Below are 23,232 nucleotides of genomic sequence, written 5' to 3'. Positions count from 1 at the left end.
CGTAGGCAGCGACCTGAACAAACCAGAAAAACAGCCCTCCTTGGCTCAGTTTTGGATCTCACAGGAGAGAAGGCTGAGGCGCGGGCGGGAGCTAGAGGAGCTTCCTCCGCGAGAGAGGCCGCCCCAATCCAGCCCGGCCCTTTGGGGCCCCGCCCACCGCCCGAGGTCTCTCGGCCCAGCCCGCTGGGGCGTGGAGTGTGAGCCACCCGCGAGGCTACTTTGGACTCTGCACCCTCGGGTGTGTACGTCCTGTTTCCTGACGGGCTGTTTAGTCCTCCTCTGCCCGTCCATGGAAGAGGCCAGGCCCCCATCGCCAGGCGATGATCTGGAGCTCTCGGTGCTCCAGGGGCAGCCAGAGGAGCAGACGCCTCTCAATGGAACCGTCCAGAGCATCCTTTCTTTAACCGAGGAACCCTGCTCAGTCCAGGTAAGGTCTTCTTGGCGCTGGCCGCCTTATCTCAGGGGCTGTGAGCCAGGCTTCTGGCCAGGACATGGCCCTGGCAACGCACAATTTCGGGTTCTGGCTAGCTCTCAGGGCACAGCAAACTCCAAGCGTCTATGGTGCGCGCTGGAATTTTCTGAATGGAGGGAACACAGGATTGCCCTCTAGCCTGAGTCTGTCTGAAGCCCCTTCAACCTCTTGGACTACAGGGAATTTGCGGAATCTTATCTGGGAGGTGTATGGCTCCTCTCTTCAGAGAGAGAATCCCCAGAGATAGAGGTGGTTTTAAAAAAGTTCTGTAACTTTTAATTTAGTTTTTATGTTCCCAGTGGGGACAACTAGAGTGATCATGGCAGTCCCCTTTTCCTCAGAATATCTTTGCCTTCCTCTTTCCTTTACTGACTTGCCTCTTGCCCCCATCCTCCCCTCAACCCTCCTCAACTACTTCTCTTCCCTCCCCCCCCCCCCCCGCCCCCACCGCAGACCCACACTTCATACCTTTTCCCAATCTGGCGTTTGATTTTTGCAGGAAAAGATATAGGGAAAAGGGAAGATTCAAAAGTAATGAGGGGTGAACTTGTCCTGTTCAACTGAGGGAAATAGTTTTCAAGATCTTGTCTCAAGAATTAGACTATGCCTCCTTTGCTTTGGTCTCATCTCAGTTTCTAAGGCAGCCCCTGGTGATGTTTAGGCTGAACTCTCTTCTGATTCAGCCCTCGCAGTGACAGGAAAATTATTCATTCTCATCAAATGCTTGTAAACCAGGAGAGGACTTTGAATTCTGACCATCTACTTTTTGATTAACCCTTCAAACTGGTTTGATGTTTACTTAATATATGGAACTTCCCATATATAAACATAGGGTTCCAACCTGGTTCCAGTTCCCTTTCCTTCATTCCCATCCCTTTGGTTTAACTGTTGATTTCAGGGATTAAGCAGGAAATTCAGAAGCTGAAGGCATTGCTTTTGTTTTCTCACTGACTCCTGGAACTATTGTAAAGTCTGCTTTTATAGGTACCTTGGAGAGTAATTTGGTACTTTATATTTGAATGAAAGATGAGCATCACAGAAGAATGAAAGTTGGAGGAAGATGATTTGATCCTGTGCAAGCGGCCATAACTATGGACTTGCTGTGTAGATCCTCCAAGGCAGTGTCTAGGAATGCGAACTGAGAGTATTTGCCTCATGTTAGGTAGACCCAGGACACCTCACAGACTCCATAGTTTGGGGCTGAATCCAGAGACCCAAGTTCTGGTGACAGCTTCCCTACTAACAGGTGTGTCCTAGGGCAAGGCACTATGTTTGATGTTTTCACAGCTATCAGCTGGTGGCAATGCAGCCTTCTCTGGGAATGCGCGTTGAAAGCAGTTGAGGAGTAGAACGTGGACGACATGTACGTATGGGGTGTCACTATTTTATAATTGTTTAGTGCCTGCCTGGTGGAGATCGCTCTTTCATGTTTTAATTACTTCCTTGTTAGCAAGGTATATACAGATATCTGAGACTTCCTTGTGAACTAGTTTATGAACGAGGTCACTGACTGGGAAAGCTGTGATGAGAGACAGAAGGGCATAAAGATGAAGGGTTACATGAGTGCTTGGAGAACGTTCTAGAAATGCTGGCAGAGGAAAATCTTCTAAAAAGGGGCAAAAAAAATCCTCATTTAATGTGTTAATCATTCTCTTTGGTTCCGTAGAATCAGTTGAAGGGTATTTTAGATTGAAAAGTCAAGGAGTTCCCCTCATGGTGCAGGGGAAACGAATCTGACTAGGAAGCATGAGGTTCTGGGTTTGATCCCTGGCCTCGCTCAGTGGATTAAGGATCCAGTGTTGCCATGAGTTGTGGTGTGGGTTGCAGACAGGCTTGGATCTGGCGTTGCTGTGACCATGGCATAGGCTGGCAGCTGTAGCTCCTATCAGATCCCTAGCCTGGGAACCTCCATATGCCTTGGGTTTGGCCCTAAAAAGCAAAAAAAAAAAAAAAAAAAAAAAAAAAAAAAAAAAAAAAAAAAAACAAGAAAAGTCAACTAACATAGAGCCCTTTAAAGTGGTTTGCACGAGCACAAGATTCAGACTCTTAAGAATGTTATGTGTAGTTCTTTTTAAACTATATGTTAAGATTTCCAGTTTGGAAATGTAGTATAAGTGCACATGTTTTTATTAACTATATATTTTGTACCTATCATATGCCAAATACTTCTGGCATATAAATGCATTGAATTAGCACAAGAAACTCCAGAGAAAGGGGGTGTCATTCTGATTTGACAGAGGAAGAAACTCAGTGAGGAAACTGAAGCCCAGAAGAGTTTCTAGAATGTTCAAATTCATGCAGCAGTGGCTTTGAAATTGAACTCATACTTTCTTGGTTTCAAACCTAGTCTGCTTTTGTTGAATCAAGAGAGAGAGAGCAGGAAACAGTCTGGGGGTCAGTGGGAATAAAACAGCCGGTATCATGGGTATCTTCTTACTTGGAAGGGCTGATCTCGGAGAGTATTCAAAAGGCAATGGAAAGAACTTCTTTCCCTTTCTTGATCTGAGTTTGGGGCTTGAGGGAAAGAATTATAAGCCATTGGTTTTCACTTTGCCTATTGTCACTATAAACATGGCAATATTGTTGGATCAAAACCGGAGAAGGAATTAGGAATTATTGAGTGAGACTGGTTTTCTTTATGGCTTTATTACATGGGCTCTGACCTCAGTTTGCAATTGGAAGTCCTAGAGACTTTTTAAGGGATGGCATCATCATTGTAGTAAAGACAGTGATAATCCAGTACATGGATAGTTTTGAGGCAGGCAAGACACAAATGAATGGGCTAGCAAAAAATTGTCCCATCGCTATGTGTTTTTCAGAATTTAGGATGAGAACCAACTGGCTGTTTTGTGCTTGATTCAACAAGTGGATTAAATCCCATAATGACGATGACAAAGTATAAATTTTACTCTGCACTAAGAAATTTTTCCCTTGATCTATATAATATCTGCTCCTGAGTCAAAGAGAAGAAAAGCTTTTGTATCCAAGAGATAGGTAGACCTGCCTTTGTTGTGGGACGTATGTATTTGGACCTTATGTGAAGAGGGATGTGAATACCTGGGGGAACATTCAGAGGAAAGTCACAAAGATTCTTCAGCCATATAATGCAATTATAAAATGTAAGATGTGGTTGCAAAGAAATCTCTGGAAGCTGCCCTATAGAAGAACCTGCCTGTGGCCCCTCCTCATGACCTAGAATGTGGGCAAGAGAGACTGAAGGAGGCAGTGTGTTTCCCTGACACAGTGCACAGGGGCAGCACATGTCTGCTGTATCAGAGGTTCACCTCAAGGCACCGTGCGGTCTCCTGGAGGCACTTTTGAAAAACAGAATTCCTCGGTTGTTTCTGGTGTGCAGACAGTCGAGAAGCACTGCACTCCGTTTTGGGTTGGGAGTGGCCAACAGACAGTTTTACAGTGACTTGATGTATGTGAAGATTAGTCATGCAAGGGATGGTGGTCTCTGCCTTTGGGCTGATGGCCGGACAGGGCAGGGGGTCCGATATAGGATGGAAGTGATGAGCTGGATGGAAGTGATGGGCTGGATAGGAAGAGGCATTTCCAACAGAGAAGGGCTGTGTAATTCTGAGCCGAGTTCCTCCAGGAAGTCAGAGTATTGGTCTCCTCAAACCACCGGGGCCCTAGTGTATGGTCTTTAAGGGACAACATAAGTGAAGGCACAAAGGGCCAAACAGGTGCATTGACCCTCGTTCTCTGGCTCATTTGAGACTCCAGATCATTTCATTTTGTGCTAATCTTTTTCTCCCTTCCTCCCTTCCTCCCTTTCTCTCTTTCTCTGTTTCTTTCTTTTGTCTTTTTAGGGCCACCCCTGAAGCATATGAAGGTTCCCAGGCCAGGGGGCTAATCGGAGCTGTAGCTTCTGGCCTACGCCACAGCCACAGCAACACTGGTTCCTTAACCCACTGATCAAGGCCAGGGATCGAACCTGTATCCTCATGGATGCTAGTCAGATTCGTTTCCACTGAGCCATGACGGGAACTGCTCATTTTGTGCTAATCTTTATGGTCCCTGCTGTCTCTTATATAAGGACTGAAGATGGCCTGTGTCTCAGGAGCTCTGTAAACAGGAGGATTTGTTTCTGTCCCCTGAGAAGTTAAAGGCCTCTTGTTCAGGGCCTTCTTCCCATGTGCCTTGTTGAGTCCCTTACTTTGGTGACCTGCGTGCAGTCCTCAGTCTTCAGGTGGATGTCAGAAGTGGTTCTGTACCTGGACACACTTATTTCAAGAAGGTTTGAGGTTTTCCTGTGTCCAGATATTGCCAGTCCTAGACTGCACCCCTCACACCACACCCAAAGAGCCTGTGTCCAGAGCACTCAGGGGCTCCAAAGTGTGACCTTTACTCTAGAACTTATGAAGTACATTCTCAAAATATCTGGAGCACACTATAGCTAAGCAACACACATTTATTAGGTGTCTCTTACCTGTATGAGGCAGAGGTGTGGGATACAAGAGAGGGGAATTTTAAGAGATGCCTCTCCCTCTATGCAGTTTTTCTTTCCCTAGGAAAATAAGGCTGGTGTCTATTTATATTTGAGCCTGAAACCAGACAAGGCAGGCAGTGAAAGAAGCAGATGGTTGTGTAGACAGCTCATGTCCTGGGAGATCTTTCCATGGGTGGGGTGGAAGGGAGGCCTCCACAAAAGGAGAGATTTGACCTGGTTTGAAGAGCAGGTGGCTCCAGGCCAGGGGCTCAGCTTTGCTAAAGCAATTGATTCACCTTGGGAAGTTTGCAGTTACAAGCTGAGGCCTGTCCCCACAACCCCACAATCTGATCCCCTTGGTCCAGGTAGGACCTACATGTGTAGTTTAAATTCCTCCTCAGGGGGTTCTGATATGTAGCCAAAAGCCTGGGGACCTCTTGTTGAGCAAGATTGAAATGTAGTCCTAAGGCAGTTTCCTTTTCTGACAGCTGCCATTAAAATCAGGGTGGGAGAGAATGTAAACAAGGCATAGGCGTTCCTGTCATGGCTCAGCAGTAATGAACCCGACTAGTATCCATGAGAACGTGGGTTTGATCCCTGGCCTTGCTCAGTGGGTTAAGGATCCAGGGTTGCCATGAGCTGTGTGCGGCTCGGATATGGCGTTGCTGTGGCTGTGTTGTGGGCTAGCAGCTGTAGCTTTTATTTGACCCCTAGCCTGGGAACTTCCATATGCCACCAGTACGGCCCTAAACAAACAAACAAACAAACAAAAAACCCCCACAAGGCATAGATCCAGGATGTGGCTGCTGCTGCTTGGAGACAGGTGAGTCCTGTGGAATTATGGGCTCCCACGTGTTGAGATCCGGTGTGCAGTGCAATCAAGGGCTCCAAGGTGTGACCTCTCCTCTGCCCTTATTTAGCAAGTGCTTCATGTGTGTGCTCTCACACTTTTATAACAGACTTGTGAGCTAGGTTTATTGCTTCTATGTTTTACAGTTGAGGACCTTGGGGTCGGTGAGTTTCAGTAAGTAGTTTGCTGATGGTCACCTCGGCTTTAAGTGATACAACTGGGGTTGGGCTCCTGGTGCAGAAACACCCCCCCCCCGCCCCCGCCATCCTATTCCATTTGTTTCCCAGGGGCTCCATGAAGGAAGTGGGAGGAATGGAACCTTTCAGGGGCTGGTGATGGTGCTGAGTGGAGGCAGCCAGGTGCACTCATAACCTGGAGCTGCGCAGAGCACCGTGGAAAGCTGTGGACCAGAGGGAGGGTGCATGGATTACTCCTGGGTCTTGGCTCATCTCTCCCAACTGCATCTTTGAATTGGGCGAAAGCTTCCCTTGCAGGGCTATTAGGATGAAGTGAAATGGTTCCAGTGTCAGTAAACTGTAGCAGTTGTAATTGTTTACTTTGACCCTGCCCTCTGCCTCTCTACACCCACTGCAGCTTATTTACTGGTGTCTCTCTCATCCTTGTCTTTCCCATCATTTCCCTTTTCAGGCCCTTAAGACATAGCGTCTGGGCCACAACTGTGGGTTTTTAGCTTTTTCTTGATCTAAATTGCAAACCATTTTTCCCTTAACCTTCAACTCAGCTCTTGTGTTATAAAACTTTCAATGGATTCACATTATACACTAAATTAAGTCCAAACCACTCTGGCAGCATGCAAAGCCTTCTCAGATATGCTCCAACCTTTCACTCTTTCTAATCTTAACTCTCATTACTAGCTTCTGACACAGATTCCCATCAGATGCATCTTCTGGCCAGTTTCATTATGAGTCAACACGGAGGATGCTCTTTCCTAGGTTTGGAATGCCCCTCTCTGTCCATCCTTCAAAATCCTGCCTGTCCTTCCCACCTCTCGGAGTCCCCAGAGCATTTTCTTGCTAATTTCTTTATGAACTTCCATTCTGTCCTTTTGAAATTTGACTCAGTAGAGTGTTGCCCCTAGAAGTCATGATCCTGCTGCCTTCCTTTCTGTGTCACTGGCCCACAATAAGTAGTAAAAGATGTCTGTTGAAACCAAGTTGTCTGCCTCACTGACTCCCTCTGCTTTCTAGGCTGACAAGGAAAGCCCCTGGAGCTCCTGTAATAAGAACTTGATTGGAAAGTGCAAACTGTGGATGGTCCTCACCTCTGTTTTCCTAGGTTTCATTATAGTCATCATCATAGGCTTATGTCTTACTGGAGGTAAGAGGATTTAAATATGACTGAGTTGATGCATTTTAAGAACTTGTGTAATGCTTATGACTTATGCCAAAATCGAAGATAAACTCACTGCTATGTCATCATTTATAATACGAATTAAAAAAAACTGGTTTGGGATATGTTGTATGTGTGGGAGACATACGATTTTTGCTTTTCTGTTTTATTTTTTGCGTGTTTGTTTTATAAGCTCTGGGAGAAGTATGGGGACCACTGTTTTACTTTAAACTCTTCCTATTGGATCTTGAAGACTTCTTAATTTTTTTTTTTTTTTTTTTTTTTTATGGTCACACCTGTGGCATATGGAAGTTCCCAGGGATCAAATCCAAGCTGCAGCCGCAACCTATGCCACAGCTTAGGCAACACTAGATACTTAACCCACTGTGCTGGGCTGGGGACTACACCTGTGCCTCTGAGCAACCCAAGCTGCTTCAGTTGGAGTCTTAATACACTGTGCCACAGTGGGAACTCCTTAAAATTTTAATTTATATAAACACTGTATTTTATTGCATCTTACACATGTGTATGTTTAAAATTTTTAAAAATCATTTGTTTAATAAAGATAATTATTGTGAAAGGTAATTATTCTATAAGAATAACTTTGATATACCTGGTGTATCATTTTAATGATAAAATGATGAATAATATATTTGAAAGCATTTAAAAAACTTTATAGAACCATGTATCTGTAAGCTGTCATTATTTTAACTTATTATAGAAATCAGTATTATATTTGTGTTGTATATGTGTATAGAACAAAAATTCACATGGTGCTAACCATGTATTTTACGTACATTGTCTCATTTTATTTTTTGTTTATGAATATGAAAATAATACATGCTCAGTTAGCTAACCACAAAGCCCACCCACATTATTATTTTGTTATATTTTTCTCTGGTCTTTTTCTTATTTGCATTTTAAAAATAATTTGAGATCAGGGTTTTTTTTTAATCATCTTGTGGCCTACCTTTAGGATAGGAGATCTTTGCCAATTCATTAAAAATTATTTTTGAACATATTTTTTAAATGACTGCATGATATACTATTCCACATCATTTTAAAGCTTTTTAGGTAGTTGCTAATTCTTTATGATTATAAGTATTAATGTTTTTTGATGCATAAATACAGCACCCCCAGTGGGCACTCATTTCAATTTCAAAGTAGGAGAAAAAAAAAATGCTTTTACTTGTATGTGGGACTGATCGTAGGGTGCAGGGGTTGGGGTGGGGCACCTCTGGAGCTGGGATACTCATGAGGGTGATCTGGTCACCACAGGATTGGGTTGCGTTGAGCTCTCCATAGCAAATCCAGTCACAGGATGAGAGCAGAAATGGGCAGCCCCTGGGTTTCTCTAGAGGGGTCCCTGGGAATTCTCAGGGACTGCATTTGTCATTCACCTCCTGTTTCTCCTTATCCCAGTCCTTTTGTCTCCTGTCTCAAGGTCTTAGAGTCCTTGAAGGAATAGGAGAACGCTGATGACATGTGCCAACCTCCAGCACATGAGTGTCTCAGGCAGGCATCATTTTGCTTAGTAACTTAGGGTGTTGCTGAAGTGGGATGGATGCATCTTTGAGGCCATAGGCTGGTCCCCAGTGAGGGAGAGTTTGATAAGAGGTGCTGCAACTCCTCTGTCATGCTGAGGACAATTGTTTTGGTTCTTTGCGTCAACTCCCGAATGCAGATAATTGAAACCGAAGTTGAGTCACATAGCCTTATCCTATCGCAATCAGCAGTGCTGTCCTGAAAGTTGGCTTATTTGTGTGTTGGCATCTGGGGCCCATAACAAAGGATGATGCAACAGATCTGGTTAGTTCAATATTGAGGATTCTCAAGCACAAGACCTAGGAGTTGTCTTCCATTCTTGAAAAGTCATCCGAGGTCTTCAAATCATGAAGAGCAGCCTGCAGAGGAAGGGATTCCATTTCCCTCCACAGTTTCGCAGGGCACATGAGAGTTCCTAGGATTGGATGCCAGGAAGAACTGTGTCACACTTGTGGTGCAAACCTTCATTTTCAATGTGGTTATAAAATTGTGTTTTAAAAATGTTAAGGCTGTAAGAGAGTTTTTCAAACTTTTCCCTTTTTTTTTTTTTTTAAATCAGGGAAATGCTTTTATTTTACTTGGCCCCTCAACTTTTGAGGGTTTGGGCCTGTGGGAAGAGTCATAGTAGGCAGTGGGGAGGGGGGTGTAAGAGGTAAAAAGGAGCATGGACGGGACTTGCTCTGTGACAGTCCCAGCCTCACCCAGAGCAGTTCCATAGGCACTTCAGGGATGAGAGTGTGTAATAACCAGCTGTTGTCTGATTGCTAAGCCCACTTATATGAATGGAATAGTGGTTAACTTACTGGGTGCTGTGTGGAAAACACTGCTTTCTGGGAAAGAGCAGTTGGGAGAGTCAAGGGCTGTGCATTCATTAAGAAGTGGTACTCTTGGAGTTGCTGTGTGGCTTAGTGGCTTAAGCATCCAGTGTTGTCCCTGCTGTGGTACAGGTTTGATTCCTGGCATAGGAAATTCTTCATGCCACAGGCGTGGCCAAAAAAAAAAAAAAAGTGATGCTCTCTGATTCATTAAGAAGTGAGGTTCCTCAGGACCTCAGGACCTGAATTTGCCATTCCCCTCCTCCTTCTCTTCCTCCCAGATCCTTACTCCTGTCTCAGGGCTCTGTTGTCCCCAGGCTGAGGCTCAGAGACGAAGGAGATGATAACTGTGGAGCTGGAGTGGACACAGTGCATTGCAGAAGAGAAAGGGTAACCAACTGTGAAGGGACAATAGTGTGGCCAGGGTGAGGTGCTTGACACTGACATTGTTAGGAATGGCTGTCATGTGGTGATAATACAAGCAGACCAACCTGTGGTCAGTTTCGTTATTATTAATTCTCTACACACTGTGCATCCCTTCCTGCCTCCACCTGGGGTGAGCTCTCCCCCTATTCTGCCTTTAGTACACTGCTGACGTGATGGCAAATTCAGGATCACAGCTCAGCTTAAGGCACTGAGCCTGGGCTGTGTCCACACTGTGGAGGAGAAGCTAGCACTCCGCAAGTGTGATGGAGACAGTGCAAAACTTCTTCAAATGGACAGTGGGTTGGGGGATCAGCCCAGAGAAGACTTCCTGTTGAATGTGAAGGCCTGGATCTGTCCTGGCTCTTGAGGGAAAAAAGTATTAATGAATTCTCTCCTTCTCCCTAAGGAATCATAAATTCCCTGGTACGAAAGGTAAAGGGGGAAAAAAAAAAGCCTTCCTTTCTCTCTCTCTCAGTCATTTCTTGTCTGGATAATTTGGAGAATCAGTTAAGCATCCTTAAAGGTTCTGCCCTTGTTACTAATTTGTCTCAACCAGGGGACAACTTACTAGTGAAACCTCTCCTTGGTTTGGGCAGAATATTGTATGTATGTATGTATGTATGTATGTATGTATTTATGGCACACCCATGGCATGTGGAAGTTCCCGGGCCAGAGATCGAACCTATACCACAGCAGCAACCCAAGCTGCTGCAGTGACAATGCCAGATCCTTAACCCACTGTGTCACAAGAGAACCCCTGGGCAGAATATTTTAAATGTTGCAGAAACTAAACTATGACAAGTAGGTGGATGCTTAGAAATATGATTTAAAGGTGACCAGTTTTAGCACTCCCAGCTCTCTTATTGTACAGGCTTTTCTGTATGGTAAAGAGGCTATGGTACGGAGATGAAAGTGGGGGGCTTGTGATACTGTATTACATGGATTTGTTTTGCCTTGAGTTGGAAATAAGAGCTTATGACATCACATGGTCCTGGCAAACCAGGTTGCACAAGTTACTTCCTCGTGGAGGGTGACTCATGGGAAAATCCTGGGCAGAAAGCAGGGTCCTTGGGGGCAGAAACTTAATAGCCCAGTGCCTTGAAATTTCTTTGCATTTTCATGTGCCCATCCTTCCCTCAAGTTTCATATGTTCCTCTGCCTTCCCAAGACTGACCTCTTCACCTGTGCTCTCCATTGAATCCTTTCCGGCTTCTTCTGACCATGGACCTTCAGATACCTCTCCCTAAGCATCCCCCTGAGGCTCTTCACATGGTATCTCCTTCAAAGCAATCTTCTATCATCATCTTGCTACTTCATTTAGATGTTTCTCACTCTCTTTTCTTTGCACTGGCAAATTTTAGGAAGAGAAGTCTGCAGGTCTTGTGTCCTGTTTACTCCTAAACCACTGTATCCATTGGCCCCAGACTGTTCTTCCCCAAGGTCACCAGCAAGTGCCTGGTCATGAACCCCAGTGGCCTTTCTCCTGTCTCCTGCCTTGTCTGCAGCCTTCAGCTCTGTCAGCTGGGTTGTACTTTTCCAGGCCTTCAGAATTCCTGGACTTCAGGACTTTATTTCTGCCTTCGGCCTCCACATTGTGGTTACAGGAGGCATGTCTTCAGCCTTCTTACTTTTCTTCATTCTTTCCCTTGAGAAGCTCCTTTAGTCCCAAGGCAGCAGCCAACCCCTCTCAGAGGTGACTTCCCAGAACTGCAGGCACACACTGTCCGTAGGTTTTAGTCATGCCTTTGCTGGAGTTCTCAACATTATCCATGTGAAACTACTATTCATGTGAATCCCCTTCCCCAGTGAGCTCACCCTTTATAGTTTCACGGTGAATCATGAGGCCAGGTTCATTCCAGCCCTGCCACCATCCAATTGTGTAACTTTAGGCAAATTCTTCAACACACTCTTGGCCTCAATTTCCACATTTGCATCTATAAATGGGCCCTGACCCTCCTATTACTAGCTTGGTGGTAAAGCAAATCACTGTATTTTTCTAAGCTTCAGTGTCTTCATCTGAAAATGAAAACATTAATAGTTAATTCACAGGGTTGATTTGAGGATTACATGAGGTGAAAACTACAAGTGCGCAGGAGGGTGTCTGTGCATAATGCTTAATACAGCAGCTATTATTCTTCCTGTTACATTAGGCTTAATACTTTGGAACATTTTTGATTTCTTCTTCTCCCCTCTAACTTGAAAATGACTAGGTTTTATAAATCATTCCTTGGTAGTGTCTTGATAGTAACTCTCCACATTAACTACCTGTCAACTATAAGGTACTATACTAGATACTTCATATGTGGTGGTTCTTATCTTAACCATCACCTACAATGTAGGCATTGATATTTTTTTGAGAAAACTGCTTCAGAGAATTAAGTGACTTGCTCAAGTCACATGGGTGATAAATAGCTGAGCTGGGATTCAAACTAAGTCTGGCTACCTTACAGCCAGCTCTGTTTCCACCATCATGGTCTTTCTCCTCCCACCCTCCCTTCCTTCCTCTTCCCATTGCTTGTCAATCAAAATCTTTCTCTCCCATTCCTGTGTCCAGTGGCCTCTCTGCCTCCAGTCTCTCCCAGGTCCACTTTATCCCTTCCGTCACCAGCAGATTTACCTCTGTCTCCTTCCTGGGAGGCATTGAACAACCTCCATGACCTCCTAAAGACATTCGGCATCTAAGATCTCGCTCTCCAGCCCCATTTCTTATATTCCAGTCAAACAGCTGCTTTTGTGTACCTTCAGTGTACTTTGCGTATATGTACTGTGATTTTTAAAAAGACATTTTCTCTACGTGGAAATACTGCCGGGATTAAGTCTCATTAGTAACACAAAAATTCTCCTGAGTAAGCCTATTGTTCTTGTTGTTATTTTAACAAATGTAACTATTTAGGCAGGTCTCATACAGATTCATTATTCAGATAGTACAAGTTAAGTATATGTCATTAGAGCTATGTTGGAGACCTCTTCTCAAACTTGGCACTTCTTAGTGCCCTCAAGTTCAGCAGTTCAGTGACTCCTGTATCCATTCTCTAGCATCCCTATTCCTTTCCGAGGCAATGATATCTACTCTGGAAATGTACCTGGTGGGGTAGAGCTCACAGATACCCACTGCAGCATTATTTATAACATTGGAAAGCTACAAACACTAAATGATTTCAGACCATTAATGCAGCCATTAAAATAATCTTTGCAAGGAATTTTAAACATGTGGGGAATGCCTTCTGATATGGTAACAACAACCACAACAAAAGAATCAAGGCAGATAAGCAATGACAGCAACAAACAACAAAAAGCAGTGTACAGAATACCTTCTCAACTGACAGAACACTGTAAACCAGCTATAAGGGAGACAATAAAAATCATTATTAAAAAAATACCTTCTCATTAAAACATCAGATATATAATATAAAATATGGGGGGAAATCCTTTTGGTTAAAGAATTATTAGCAATTTTTTCTTGCTTTGCTACAGTTTCCTATACTTTGCAAGGTTTCTGCTTTGAGGCATAACTTTATTGTCAGGCAAATAATATAAAGACTTATAACAAGTAGGGGATGCAAGGATAATTCCCAAGATCATCCCCAGATGCAGTGATTTGCTGGAAGGACTCAGGACTCAGCATGGATGGCTATGCTTTGTTACAGCAGAAGGATAGAAGGCGAAATAGGGAGGAAATCAGGCACAAGCTTCCAAGAGCCCCTGCCCGGTGTAGTCACACAGAGCATACTGAATTCCTCCAGCAATGAGCTATGACAACACATATGTTGTGTTGTCTGTCAGGGAGCCTCATCAAAGACTCGGGGCCCAAGATTTTTGTTGGGATTGGTCCCATAAGCATCCTCTGCCTAGCATCCTCTCAGGAGGAAAGTTACAAACAGTGGAGGCATAGCCTGTAGACTTCTCTTCCCCAGGAAATAAGAACCAGGATGCTTACTTCCATCACAAACCCAGAACTGATTCCATGGTGATCTTTTCAAAGTCCAGTAAAAGAGGCTGATTATGTTATGCTTGAGGCATAGGATTAGAGAGAAAATCCACAACAGGACAAATGCCTGGTTCCGCCCACCCACGCCTTTCTCAGGGCCAGAGAGGTGGTCCTGGTGTGGCCCCCACAGTGAGGCTGGCTGGGAGCCAGGGGAACCTAATTAGTGCCGGTGTGCCAGCTTTGAGGTCCTGGCTCCAAGTTTGTGTGTTTTTCTCTTGGCTCTCACTGCTTAAAAATCAATTAGCTCATAGTCCTTAGAACACAAGTAGCCACACAGAACTGTTGTCCCAGGAGTGTCTGCCCCGTGGGCCCTGGGGCTATGAGGGCAGATTTCATTCCTTCTGCAAACACAGTGAGTCAGCCTTCCTATGTGGGACATCCTGGAGAGGGATGACCTCATGCTCACTCGCTCAGACTCTAGTCCCCACTCTGCCTGCTCCATGATGTCTCTGCCTCAGTGTGTGTGCAGAACTGAAGGAGGGGGTCGACAAAATTCCTTGCTCTGCTCACTGCCCCAGCCCACTGTTTGTTCATCCCTCTAGACTGTCTCCAGCACCTGCCTTGACACCTGCACACATAGCAAAGGTGAAGGGTCAGGTGTTTTCTTTTTCTTTTTATGACTGAACCCATGGCCTATGGAAATTCCCAGGCTAGGGGTTGAATAGAAGCTACAGCTGCCGGCCTATACCACAGCCACAGCAACGCAGGATCTGAACCATGTCTTTGACCTGCACCACAGCTCACGGCAATGCCAGATCCCTGACCTACTGAGTGAGGCCAGGGATCCAACCCGCATACTCACGGATACCGGTTGGATTCATTTCTGCTGCACCATAGCGGAAACTCCACTGGGTCAATTTAACAAAGGAATTCAGGCTCTTCCCACTTCCTCCTGCCGCCCTTCTCCCAGTCTGTGTTTAACAGAATGTAAGCCCTCTATGGCGTCAAGTAAAGAGACAAAATTTTTATTGTATGGAGGCAAGCCCCTGTCTTTATTCAGCCTTGCCGAGAAGAGAAAGCATTTCTGCTTATTCTTGCTAGGTCCAGGCTTTATCCGTGATGAATGCTCATTGTTTGTTTCATTTTGTTTTTGTTTTTAAGTATAGCAGCCAATGGAATAAGTTTATTATTTTATGCATGTGTTTACTTTTTATTTCCACTCCCCCCTTCTCTTTAGTAACTTACGTTGATGAAGATGAAAATGAAATACTTGAATTATCATCAAATAAAACATTCTTGGTCATGCTAAAGATTCCAGAGGCGTGTGTTACTGAAGAGGAATTGCCCAACCTGCTCACAAAAAGGGTAATGATACCTTATGCATCGTTTACTGAGTTCTAAGATTAGGATGTGCGTTCTTCTGGCACAGCTGGCTTAGAGCTAGCCTGTAAATAACTTCAAGCTTGGATTTTTTGAGCACTGGCAGAAACCAATGCTTAGAAACGGGTTTTCTGTAGTGCACAGCCAGAGGGAAGAGCCCTGACGTCCAGCTAACTGCATCCTAGAGGACAGTGTTCTGCTTCTCATTCTGTTCTTGTATTTGATTCAACCAAAGTTTCATTAGGTGTCTGTGATATACTAGATGACTTGCCCAGAGCCAAAGCCATGTAGTGTGTGCCCTCAGTGGGGGCTCATGGTCCCAGTAAAGGAAGCAATTAAACAGACAGTTATATAAACAGGGCACTGTGTTCTATCATTGGGATACGCACAGTGTGTTTTACAACCACAAAAGTAGGGATGGAGGCTTGGAAGGCTTCCTGGAGGAGGTGATACTCAGGATGAATCTTGAAATCTGAGGTAGGGTTGTTCTAGATTAGAGAGCAGAGAACACGAGGGGATCTACCCAGCAGTGCGTTATGGCCTCCGTGCATACTGTGTAGTGGACTTGCAAAGGTGAGACTGAGTGGGAAGGGCGGGGTCAGACCATGAAGGTTTCCGTGTTCTTTGGCAAGGCACTGGGAGATTTTAATCTGCAGGTTGACACGATCAGCTTCTCCTTTCAGTCTTTCTGTGTAATGATGGAAAAACACTGGAAGTAGAGCGCTTAGTTAGAAGGTATTGCAGTAATCTGGCGACAAAAGAGGAAGCCTTGAACTAGAGTGATGCCAGGGGGAGTAGTTGAGGTTTGAGTGGGATTTCAGGGGTCTTCTTCTTCAACAGGACTTCATGGCTGGTTAGATGTGGGCCTGAGGGAGTGCATAGCTTTAGGCTTCTGGTTGGGGTGGCCTCATGGGTGGATGGTGACATCATTCATGGAATGGGAGATGCAGAAGAATGAGCCTCTGTGTGATATGGGGGCTCTGCTGCAGCCAGACCTTGAGGTCATCCATCCTGGTCAAGACAGGGTGGTTCACAGTCAGACTTAGAAAAGTTTTTGATAAGAAAAATCTAAGCAAGACCAGCTTGCCGTTCATTACCCTCTTCCCTGCTGTTGGTAGGTTGAATGGAGTGAGTCCTCTTTATTTGGCTTCTAAGTAAAAGCTGGAGGCAGTTCCATCCAGGTCACCCCAGATCAGTTTCTAGGTACCAGTGTGCATGATATTTGATTGCCCCTTACCTGTAATTTCCTTTTCCTCCTTTCCTTCCATCTTCTTCTGGAGCAAGTTGCTGAGTGAATAGCCACTTGCTACTCTCTCTTTCTCATTTTTTATGGAAATTCCTGGGTCAACCACAACTGTGACCTATGCCACAGACCTATGCCAAAGCTGCAGCAGCGCAGGATCCTTTAACCCATTGTGCCAGGTGGGGGATTGAACCTGTGCCACCACAGTGACCCAGAGTCACTGCAGTCGGATTCTTAACCCACTGCACCACAGCAGGAATTCCTTCTTGGTTGCCTTTTTGATTGAGGGGTTTTGCATTGGTTGAGCAGAAACCAAAGGAGTCAGCCTCCACATGTGTCCCCTGTTACAGACTGGACTCTCTGTGTCAAAAGGAAGTGGATATTAATCTCTCACCTTAGAGCCCTAACTCTTGCATAAAAGCAGACCTGAGCAGATTCTGCAAGCATTTTTAGCTCATTACTGTGGAGTGGCTGAGGAACAAGGACTGTTCACAGGCCTCTTTGAGCTGGTTCCTGCTCTGACAAATGGAAATCACCATACTTTCCCTGTATACCCACAGGTCCATATGAGGTGCACATGTTTGTAAATCATTTCAGAAAATAATTATTTGATTTACAGATGATAAAGCTAAGGTGCAGTGTAAGAAAAACTTCTGCCCCCTGGCTTCCCGACCATATATGTTCAGGAACAAAAATGAGGACCTTAGAGATATTACTGACTGTAACTGTCACCCGCCCCCCCCTCCACTTAGGCCAGTTTCCAGAAGTTTCTAGGTATGGAAGGTAAATGGGAGTGGATATTGAAACACCATGCCCACTCAGTTGCTTAATTGTCTTGCTTTTGTAAACACAGTTTTCCTGGCCCCCCTCACACCTCACTGCAAGGTTTCCTTCTCTTAGAGTTGGGGCTGTTACTCTGCTTAGGTCAAGTGGTTATCTGTTTGCTGTGTGATGTCATAGCTCCACTCACCTGCTTGAGGCAGGAATTGATGGTGGCCCTTCTGATAATGCAGGGAAGATATGCCTCTTCTTACTATGGAAGCTAGTGCCTTTCTTTCCTTTTTTTTTAACATTATCACTGTTTTTAAGTTGAGGTATAGTTGATGTACGATGTTACTAAATTTCAGGTGTACAGCATATGACTCACAATTTTAGAGGTCACATTCCATTTATAGTTATTATAAAATATTAGCTATATTCCCTGCCTTGCATAATACATCCTTATAGCTTATTTATTTATTTATTTATTTATTTATTTATTTATTTTGTCTTTTCTAGGGCCACATCTGTGGCATATGGAGGTTCCCAGGCTAGGGGTCTAATCGGAGCTGTAGCCACCGGCCTACGCCACAGCCACGGCAGTGCTGGATCCAAGCCCCGTCTGTCTGCGACCTACACCACAGCTCATGGCAATGCGGGATCCTTAACCCACTGAGTGAGGCTAGGAATCGAACCTGAAACCTCATGGTTCCTAGTCGGATTTGTTAACCACCGAGCCACAACGGGAACTCCACTTATTTATTTTATACATAAGAGTTTGTATCTCTTAATCTCTACTCCCATCTTGCTCCTTCCCTTTCCCCACTGGTAACTACTAGTTCTGTATTATCTGTGAGTCTGTATCTTTTTTGTTCTATTCACTAGTGTGTTGTATATTTTAGATTCCACATATAAGTGATATCATATAGTACTTGTCTTTCTTTATCTGACTTTCACTAAGCATAATGCCCTCCAAGTCCATCCATGTTGTTGCAAATGGCATTATTTCATTCTTTTTTATGGCCAAGCAATATTCCATTGTGTATATGTACTGCAACTTCTTTATCCATACCTGTGTTGGTGGACTCATGTTGCTCCTATATCTTGGCTATTGTAAATAATTGGAAGCTGATTTCTTGTGAGCCACTGTGCTTGACCCTAGTGATCAGCTGACTGGGCTCCAAGCTCAGTTTGCACCCAGCCTCATAGGCACAGTGTAGGAGATACCAGAGCAGGGGGGAGAGGAGCCCTTCTTTTCACTTCTTTGGCCCCAAAGTGGATAGTATGATAAGTAGCTCCCAAATATGTAAATATGTCCTAATTACAGCAGGGGACTGTGCTGCCCAAAAATATTAGGGTGGACATGGACAGTGATCTCCCAGACCACTCTATCTCAGCACATAAAGTTTTAACTTAAAACTTTCTGAGCACCTACAGTGCAAAGCACAGTGCTTAGAGCCCTAAGGGTTAATAAAGAAAGAATGAGAGGGAGGGAACAAAGAAGGAAGGACGAACATAATTTCTGACATAAGAAGCTCATTACTCATTATCATCATTACTGAATTATTATTATTGTTGTTATTTTTAGTGCTTGAAAAAAAAATCCCCCCTGTAGCATCCTCATCCTCTTCTCTGTTCCTAGTAGTCCTGGGAAAGCCACTTTCTGACTTCCCAAGTTTTCTAAATTACTGTCAACCTGTTGGCAACATTCTCTTCCCAACATTCCCTGGGGCTCAAAAACTATAAGATGAGCCAGTGGTTTTCCCTCAAAGTTCTTAATACTTTATGCTTCTTTCTCCCTGAAATTCAGGAAATACTTTGCTCTTCACTTCATTCCCATGGGGGGTTTGGTAAAAACGTAAGGAAGCTGGGCTTAGAGTAACAGCTAGAATTGAATTCCTTGCTAGCAGAGTGGCCTGAGGTGTTTCCTAACCTACCCCAGAATGTTTCCTTTTTTTTCAGGGCTGCAACCATGGGATGTGGAAGTTCCCAGACTAAGGGTCAAATTGGAGCTGCAGCCACCAGCCTATGCCACAGACACAGCAACTTGGGATCCGAGCCACATCTGTGACCTACACCATAGCTCACGGCAATGCTGGATCTTTAACCCACTGAGCAAGAACAGGGATCGAATCCACATCCTCATGGATACTAGTCAGATTCATTACTGCTGAGCCACAATGGGAACTCCTAGAATGTTTCTTTTTTATCAGTGGAAAGGGAAGAGATAGCAATGCCTCTTATGTCAGGTTCTTGTGCAGATGACAGCAATGATGATACATTTGATAGAGGAGGAGCTCTAATCTGCCTGCTCTACCTTGGAGAGACTGAATTATCACCCATGAATTCAGTGGGCGCTACTGTGGACTCAACCTCTTTGAGATTCTGCTAGGAATTGGGTGGGAGATGGATGGGCAAGTTCCCCTCTGGACCCTGCTGTTGGGGCAGTTCTACTGCTTGCTGCTGGATAAAGCCATGGGGCACTTAGCCGTGCTGGGAACCATGGGTGTGAAATTTCCAGAACAACATCAGGTCAAGGCTTCAGGCCAGCAGGAATCAGTCTGGCAAGGCTCTCAGCTTCCAACCTCAGAGCTGAGTCCATGCAGGAGGTGTACCCAGATCCCAGCCCCATCCTCCTCCCTTCTAAGAACAAGGCATTTGTTTAACCTTTAGAAGAAATGCAATATAAACATGTTCAGCTGCAAGCTCTCGGGTACTCCTAGGTTAGGAGTCACATCTCTTAAACATGATGGAAAAACTAATCAAAGACTGGAGAGTAGATATTTGTGACATAAAACCAACAGCTAGTATCCAGAATGTAATACCAATCAGTTCCAGTAAGAAAAAGACAACCCTGGAGTTCCTGCTGTGGCACAGTGGGTTCAGAATCCAACTGTAGCAGCTTGGGTCACTGTGGAGGTGCAGGTTCCATCCCCAGCCTGGCGCAGTGCATTAAAGATCCAGTGTTGCAGCAGCTGTGGCATAGGTCACATCTGTGCTCAGGTTCAATCCCTGGCCCAGGAACTTCCATGCACCACAGGTGCAGCCAAAAAAAAAAAAAAAAAAAGAAAAAGAAAAAGAAAAGGCAACTCAGGAAAAAGACAGGACACTAATAAGCAATTAAAAGGTGAGAAGCCTCAAAAGTCCCCATTGTGGCCCAGCAGGTTATGAACCTTACTAGCATCCGTGAGGACACAGGTTCAATCCTTAGCCTTGCTTAGTGGGTTAAAGATCCAGCACTGCCATGAGCTGTGGTGTAGGTCGAAGATGTGGCTTGGATCTGGCATTGCTGTGGCATAGGCTGTGGCATAGGCTGGCAGCTCTAGCCTGGGAACTTCCATATGCCTGCAAGCACAGCCCTAAAAAACAAAAACAAACAAACAAACAAAGAAGGTGAGAAATCTCAAAAAGTTAATAAGCACAAGCAGAGATACTCAGCCTCACTAGTGAGTGAGACAGTGCAAATTAAAACAGTGTAAAATGCAATGTTATAGCCCTCAGATTGGCAAATGCTTAAACATATGGTAGCATAAATGCTGGCCAGGCTTTGGGAAATGGAGCACTTATACATTGTTTGGAGGGTTGTAAAACAGAGAGCAATTCAGAAAGACTTAGTTAAACTGGAGGTGCATTTAACTCTTGGATCCAAGTCCATTGCTTCGTATAAGCCCCAGGTAAGCTCTTATATGTACTAGAAGAGAAGCACAGAGATGTTCAAGCATCATCACCTCAGCATAGTTTGTATAGTTTGCAGCAGGAGAAAATCAGGAACAAAGCACATGGCCAGTAGTAGGGGAATGGGTGAGGTCATACAATCATTTAATGGCATCTCTGTAGAGTTAGGAGTTAGGTTGAATGACCTCCGTGTAGATGTACAATTATGGTACAAAAAAGGTTATGTAGGATATGGCATGTGTTATTTGAATAAAAACACGCATTAAATTCATGTATGGTTATAATTATACAATTAAGTGCTTCATTAATAACAACATGCATCAAAAGGATACATGCCAGCTTTGGGACAATGGTTGGTAGTGGGGGGGCAGGGAGGGAGGAGAAGTGGGATAGTGGGTAGGAAGAGCTTTAGCTGTGTTGTGTTTCTTCACATAAAGGGCTCAACTACATATGGTCAAATGTGAAGACATGAAACCTGGGTAGTGGGAACACAGGGGTCATTATTTGTTATGGCTGCAACATGTCTTGCCTAAAATAAGAACTCTGCTTGTGATTGTGCCCCCACTTGGTCCCATTATCCAGGGGGAAGGGCTTAGCATGGTTGTTTCTCTTGGGAGTGAAGCTCTGGAGAAGGGCAAGAAGAGGCCCTTGTCCAATGACATGCGGGGCCCTCAGCAGCCTGTTCTGCAGTTTTCCCAACCCCCTTGGTTTCCCTCCTTCCTGTGGTGCTTGGGGTCTGTGCAGGCTGGGCTGCTGACCCCAAAGGCCACAGGTGTCAGTGCAACACAGAAGAGATGTTGAAAATCCCAGCCAGTCACTTAGTCCTTACAAATGAGATCCTTCTAAATGAGTGTTAACTTGAATTTTGCTTGGTGGAGGTGGGGGGCTCCCCATCCTGTTTCTTCATCCAGAGCCTCTCCTTTGCCTAGGATTAGTTTTGCTTTGTCAGGTGACATGCAGTACAACCAGGCAGTAATGTGTGTAGTTGTTTATTTGCCTCTGTTTGTTTTAGCTCACAGATGTGTACAGTTCATCACCAGCTCTGAGCCGTTATTTTACTTCAGTTGAAATCATGGACTTCAGGTAAGAATGTGGAGAAGTACTTGTTGGTCTCTCTCTGGAAAGCGACACCCATCACTAGTTACCAAAAAGGACTTCCCAAAAGGACTAGTTATGAGGGCACCCACAGTAGGTAGAACCATAGTGTCTGTGCTGGGAGGGTCTTTGGAGGCCAACTAGCTCCCTGCCCTTATTTGACAAAGGAGAAAAAAGAAACCCCGATTAATTATATGACTCAACAAGGTCACAAGGAATAGACCCATTTTCCAGCAGATGCTCAAATAAGCTAAGAGAAGAGATAGAAATAGATCCCAAGGAGTTTCCACTGTGGTGCAGTGGTATTGGCAGCCTCTTGGGAGTGCTGGGAGGCAGGTTCTATCCCGGACCTGACCCAGCACAGTGGGTTGAGGATCTGGTTAAGTTGCTTAAGTCACAGCTGCAGCTTGGATTTGATCCCTGGCCCGGGAACTTCATATGCCTTGGGGTGGCCAAAAAAGAAAAAAAAAAAAAGATCTTAGATAGTAAGGTGATATACATGTTATAATCTATATATTGATTTCTGCTTTGAGGAACACAAATAATATGTAGGTCCATGCTCCTCATATAATATTAAAAATAAACATACACACCACAGGAAAAATCACCATCTGCCTTCCTCTGCCCCTCTGTCCTTGGACATTATGTGAATTCCATACACATAGTGAATTCCAGTCCTTCCTTTCTATAAAATGAGCAACATCAGCGTTTGTGTGATTTCTTCTACATATGCATTTGCTATATATACTTTATGGACTATATATGTGTAGCATATACACACATTTTTTCTTTTTTCATTTCTTCCCAATCTTTAATGTTTTTGTCTGCAGACATTTAGATAAAAGCAAGTATATGTGTAGAAGAGTCATTTTATTATCCTTGTATGTTGTTAAGTGTCGGAGTCATGTGATAATCCTTTTGTATTATTGGGACAAGATTTACACAGCAAAGCTTTATTATCCACTCTTCTTCCTAAGACTTCCCTGGAACATGACCATCAATTTTATATTGAGGTTCCTCCTCTCAAACCATAAATTTCCTAAACCAGGGAGGGGAAGCATGTAAAACAGTGGTACACAGAGGCCTAGGACCAAAGGGACCTGGTGTCTGAAAACATACAGTAGCAGGTTGCCTTGGCAACAACACCATTCCTCCTTCTTTATGGACACCCAATGTGCATGCTACCTATGGTAACATCTTCGACTTTGCTCATTTGAATCATAAATTACTGGTATTAAAATGCCAGTAGAAAAGGG

The 23,232-nt window shown here is 44.4% G+C and overlaps 1 protein-coding gene across 1 annotated transcript in view; it reads left to right on the top strand.

Annotated features, from left to right (window-relative positions):
- The first annotated feature begins 270 nt into the window (after window positions 1-270).
- Window positions 271-23,232, top strand: part of C13H3orf52 (chromosome 13 C3orf52 homolog) — a 31,482-nt gene continuing 8,520 nt past the window's right edge. The window contains exons 1-4 of the mRNA XM_013982465.3: window positions 271-427; window positions 6,969-7,098; window positions 15,062-15,189; window positions 21,894-21,964. Of these exons, the coding sequence (XP_013837919.2) occupies window positions 290-427; window positions 6,969-7,098; window positions 15,062-15,189; window positions 21,894-21,964 (467 nt within the window). The 5' untranslated portion in view covers window positions 271-289. The remainder of the gene's footprint in view (window positions 428-6,968; window positions 7,099-15,061; window positions 15,190-21,893; window positions 21,965-23,232) is intronic.

This window comes from Sus scrofa, chromosome 13, assembly GCF_054392235.1.
Source record: "Sus scrofa isolate SSC_HxYL_T2T_F1_AM1 chromosome 13, Sscrofa_HxYL_maternal_Yorkshire_Landrace_v2.0, whole genome shotgun sequence".
Taxonomy (NCBI): Eukaryota; Metazoa; Chordata; class Mammalia; order Artiodactyla; family Suidae; genus Sus; species Sus scrofa.
Note: the sequence above shows the minus strand (reverse complement) of the source record. Positions and strands in the feature narration are given on the sequence as shown.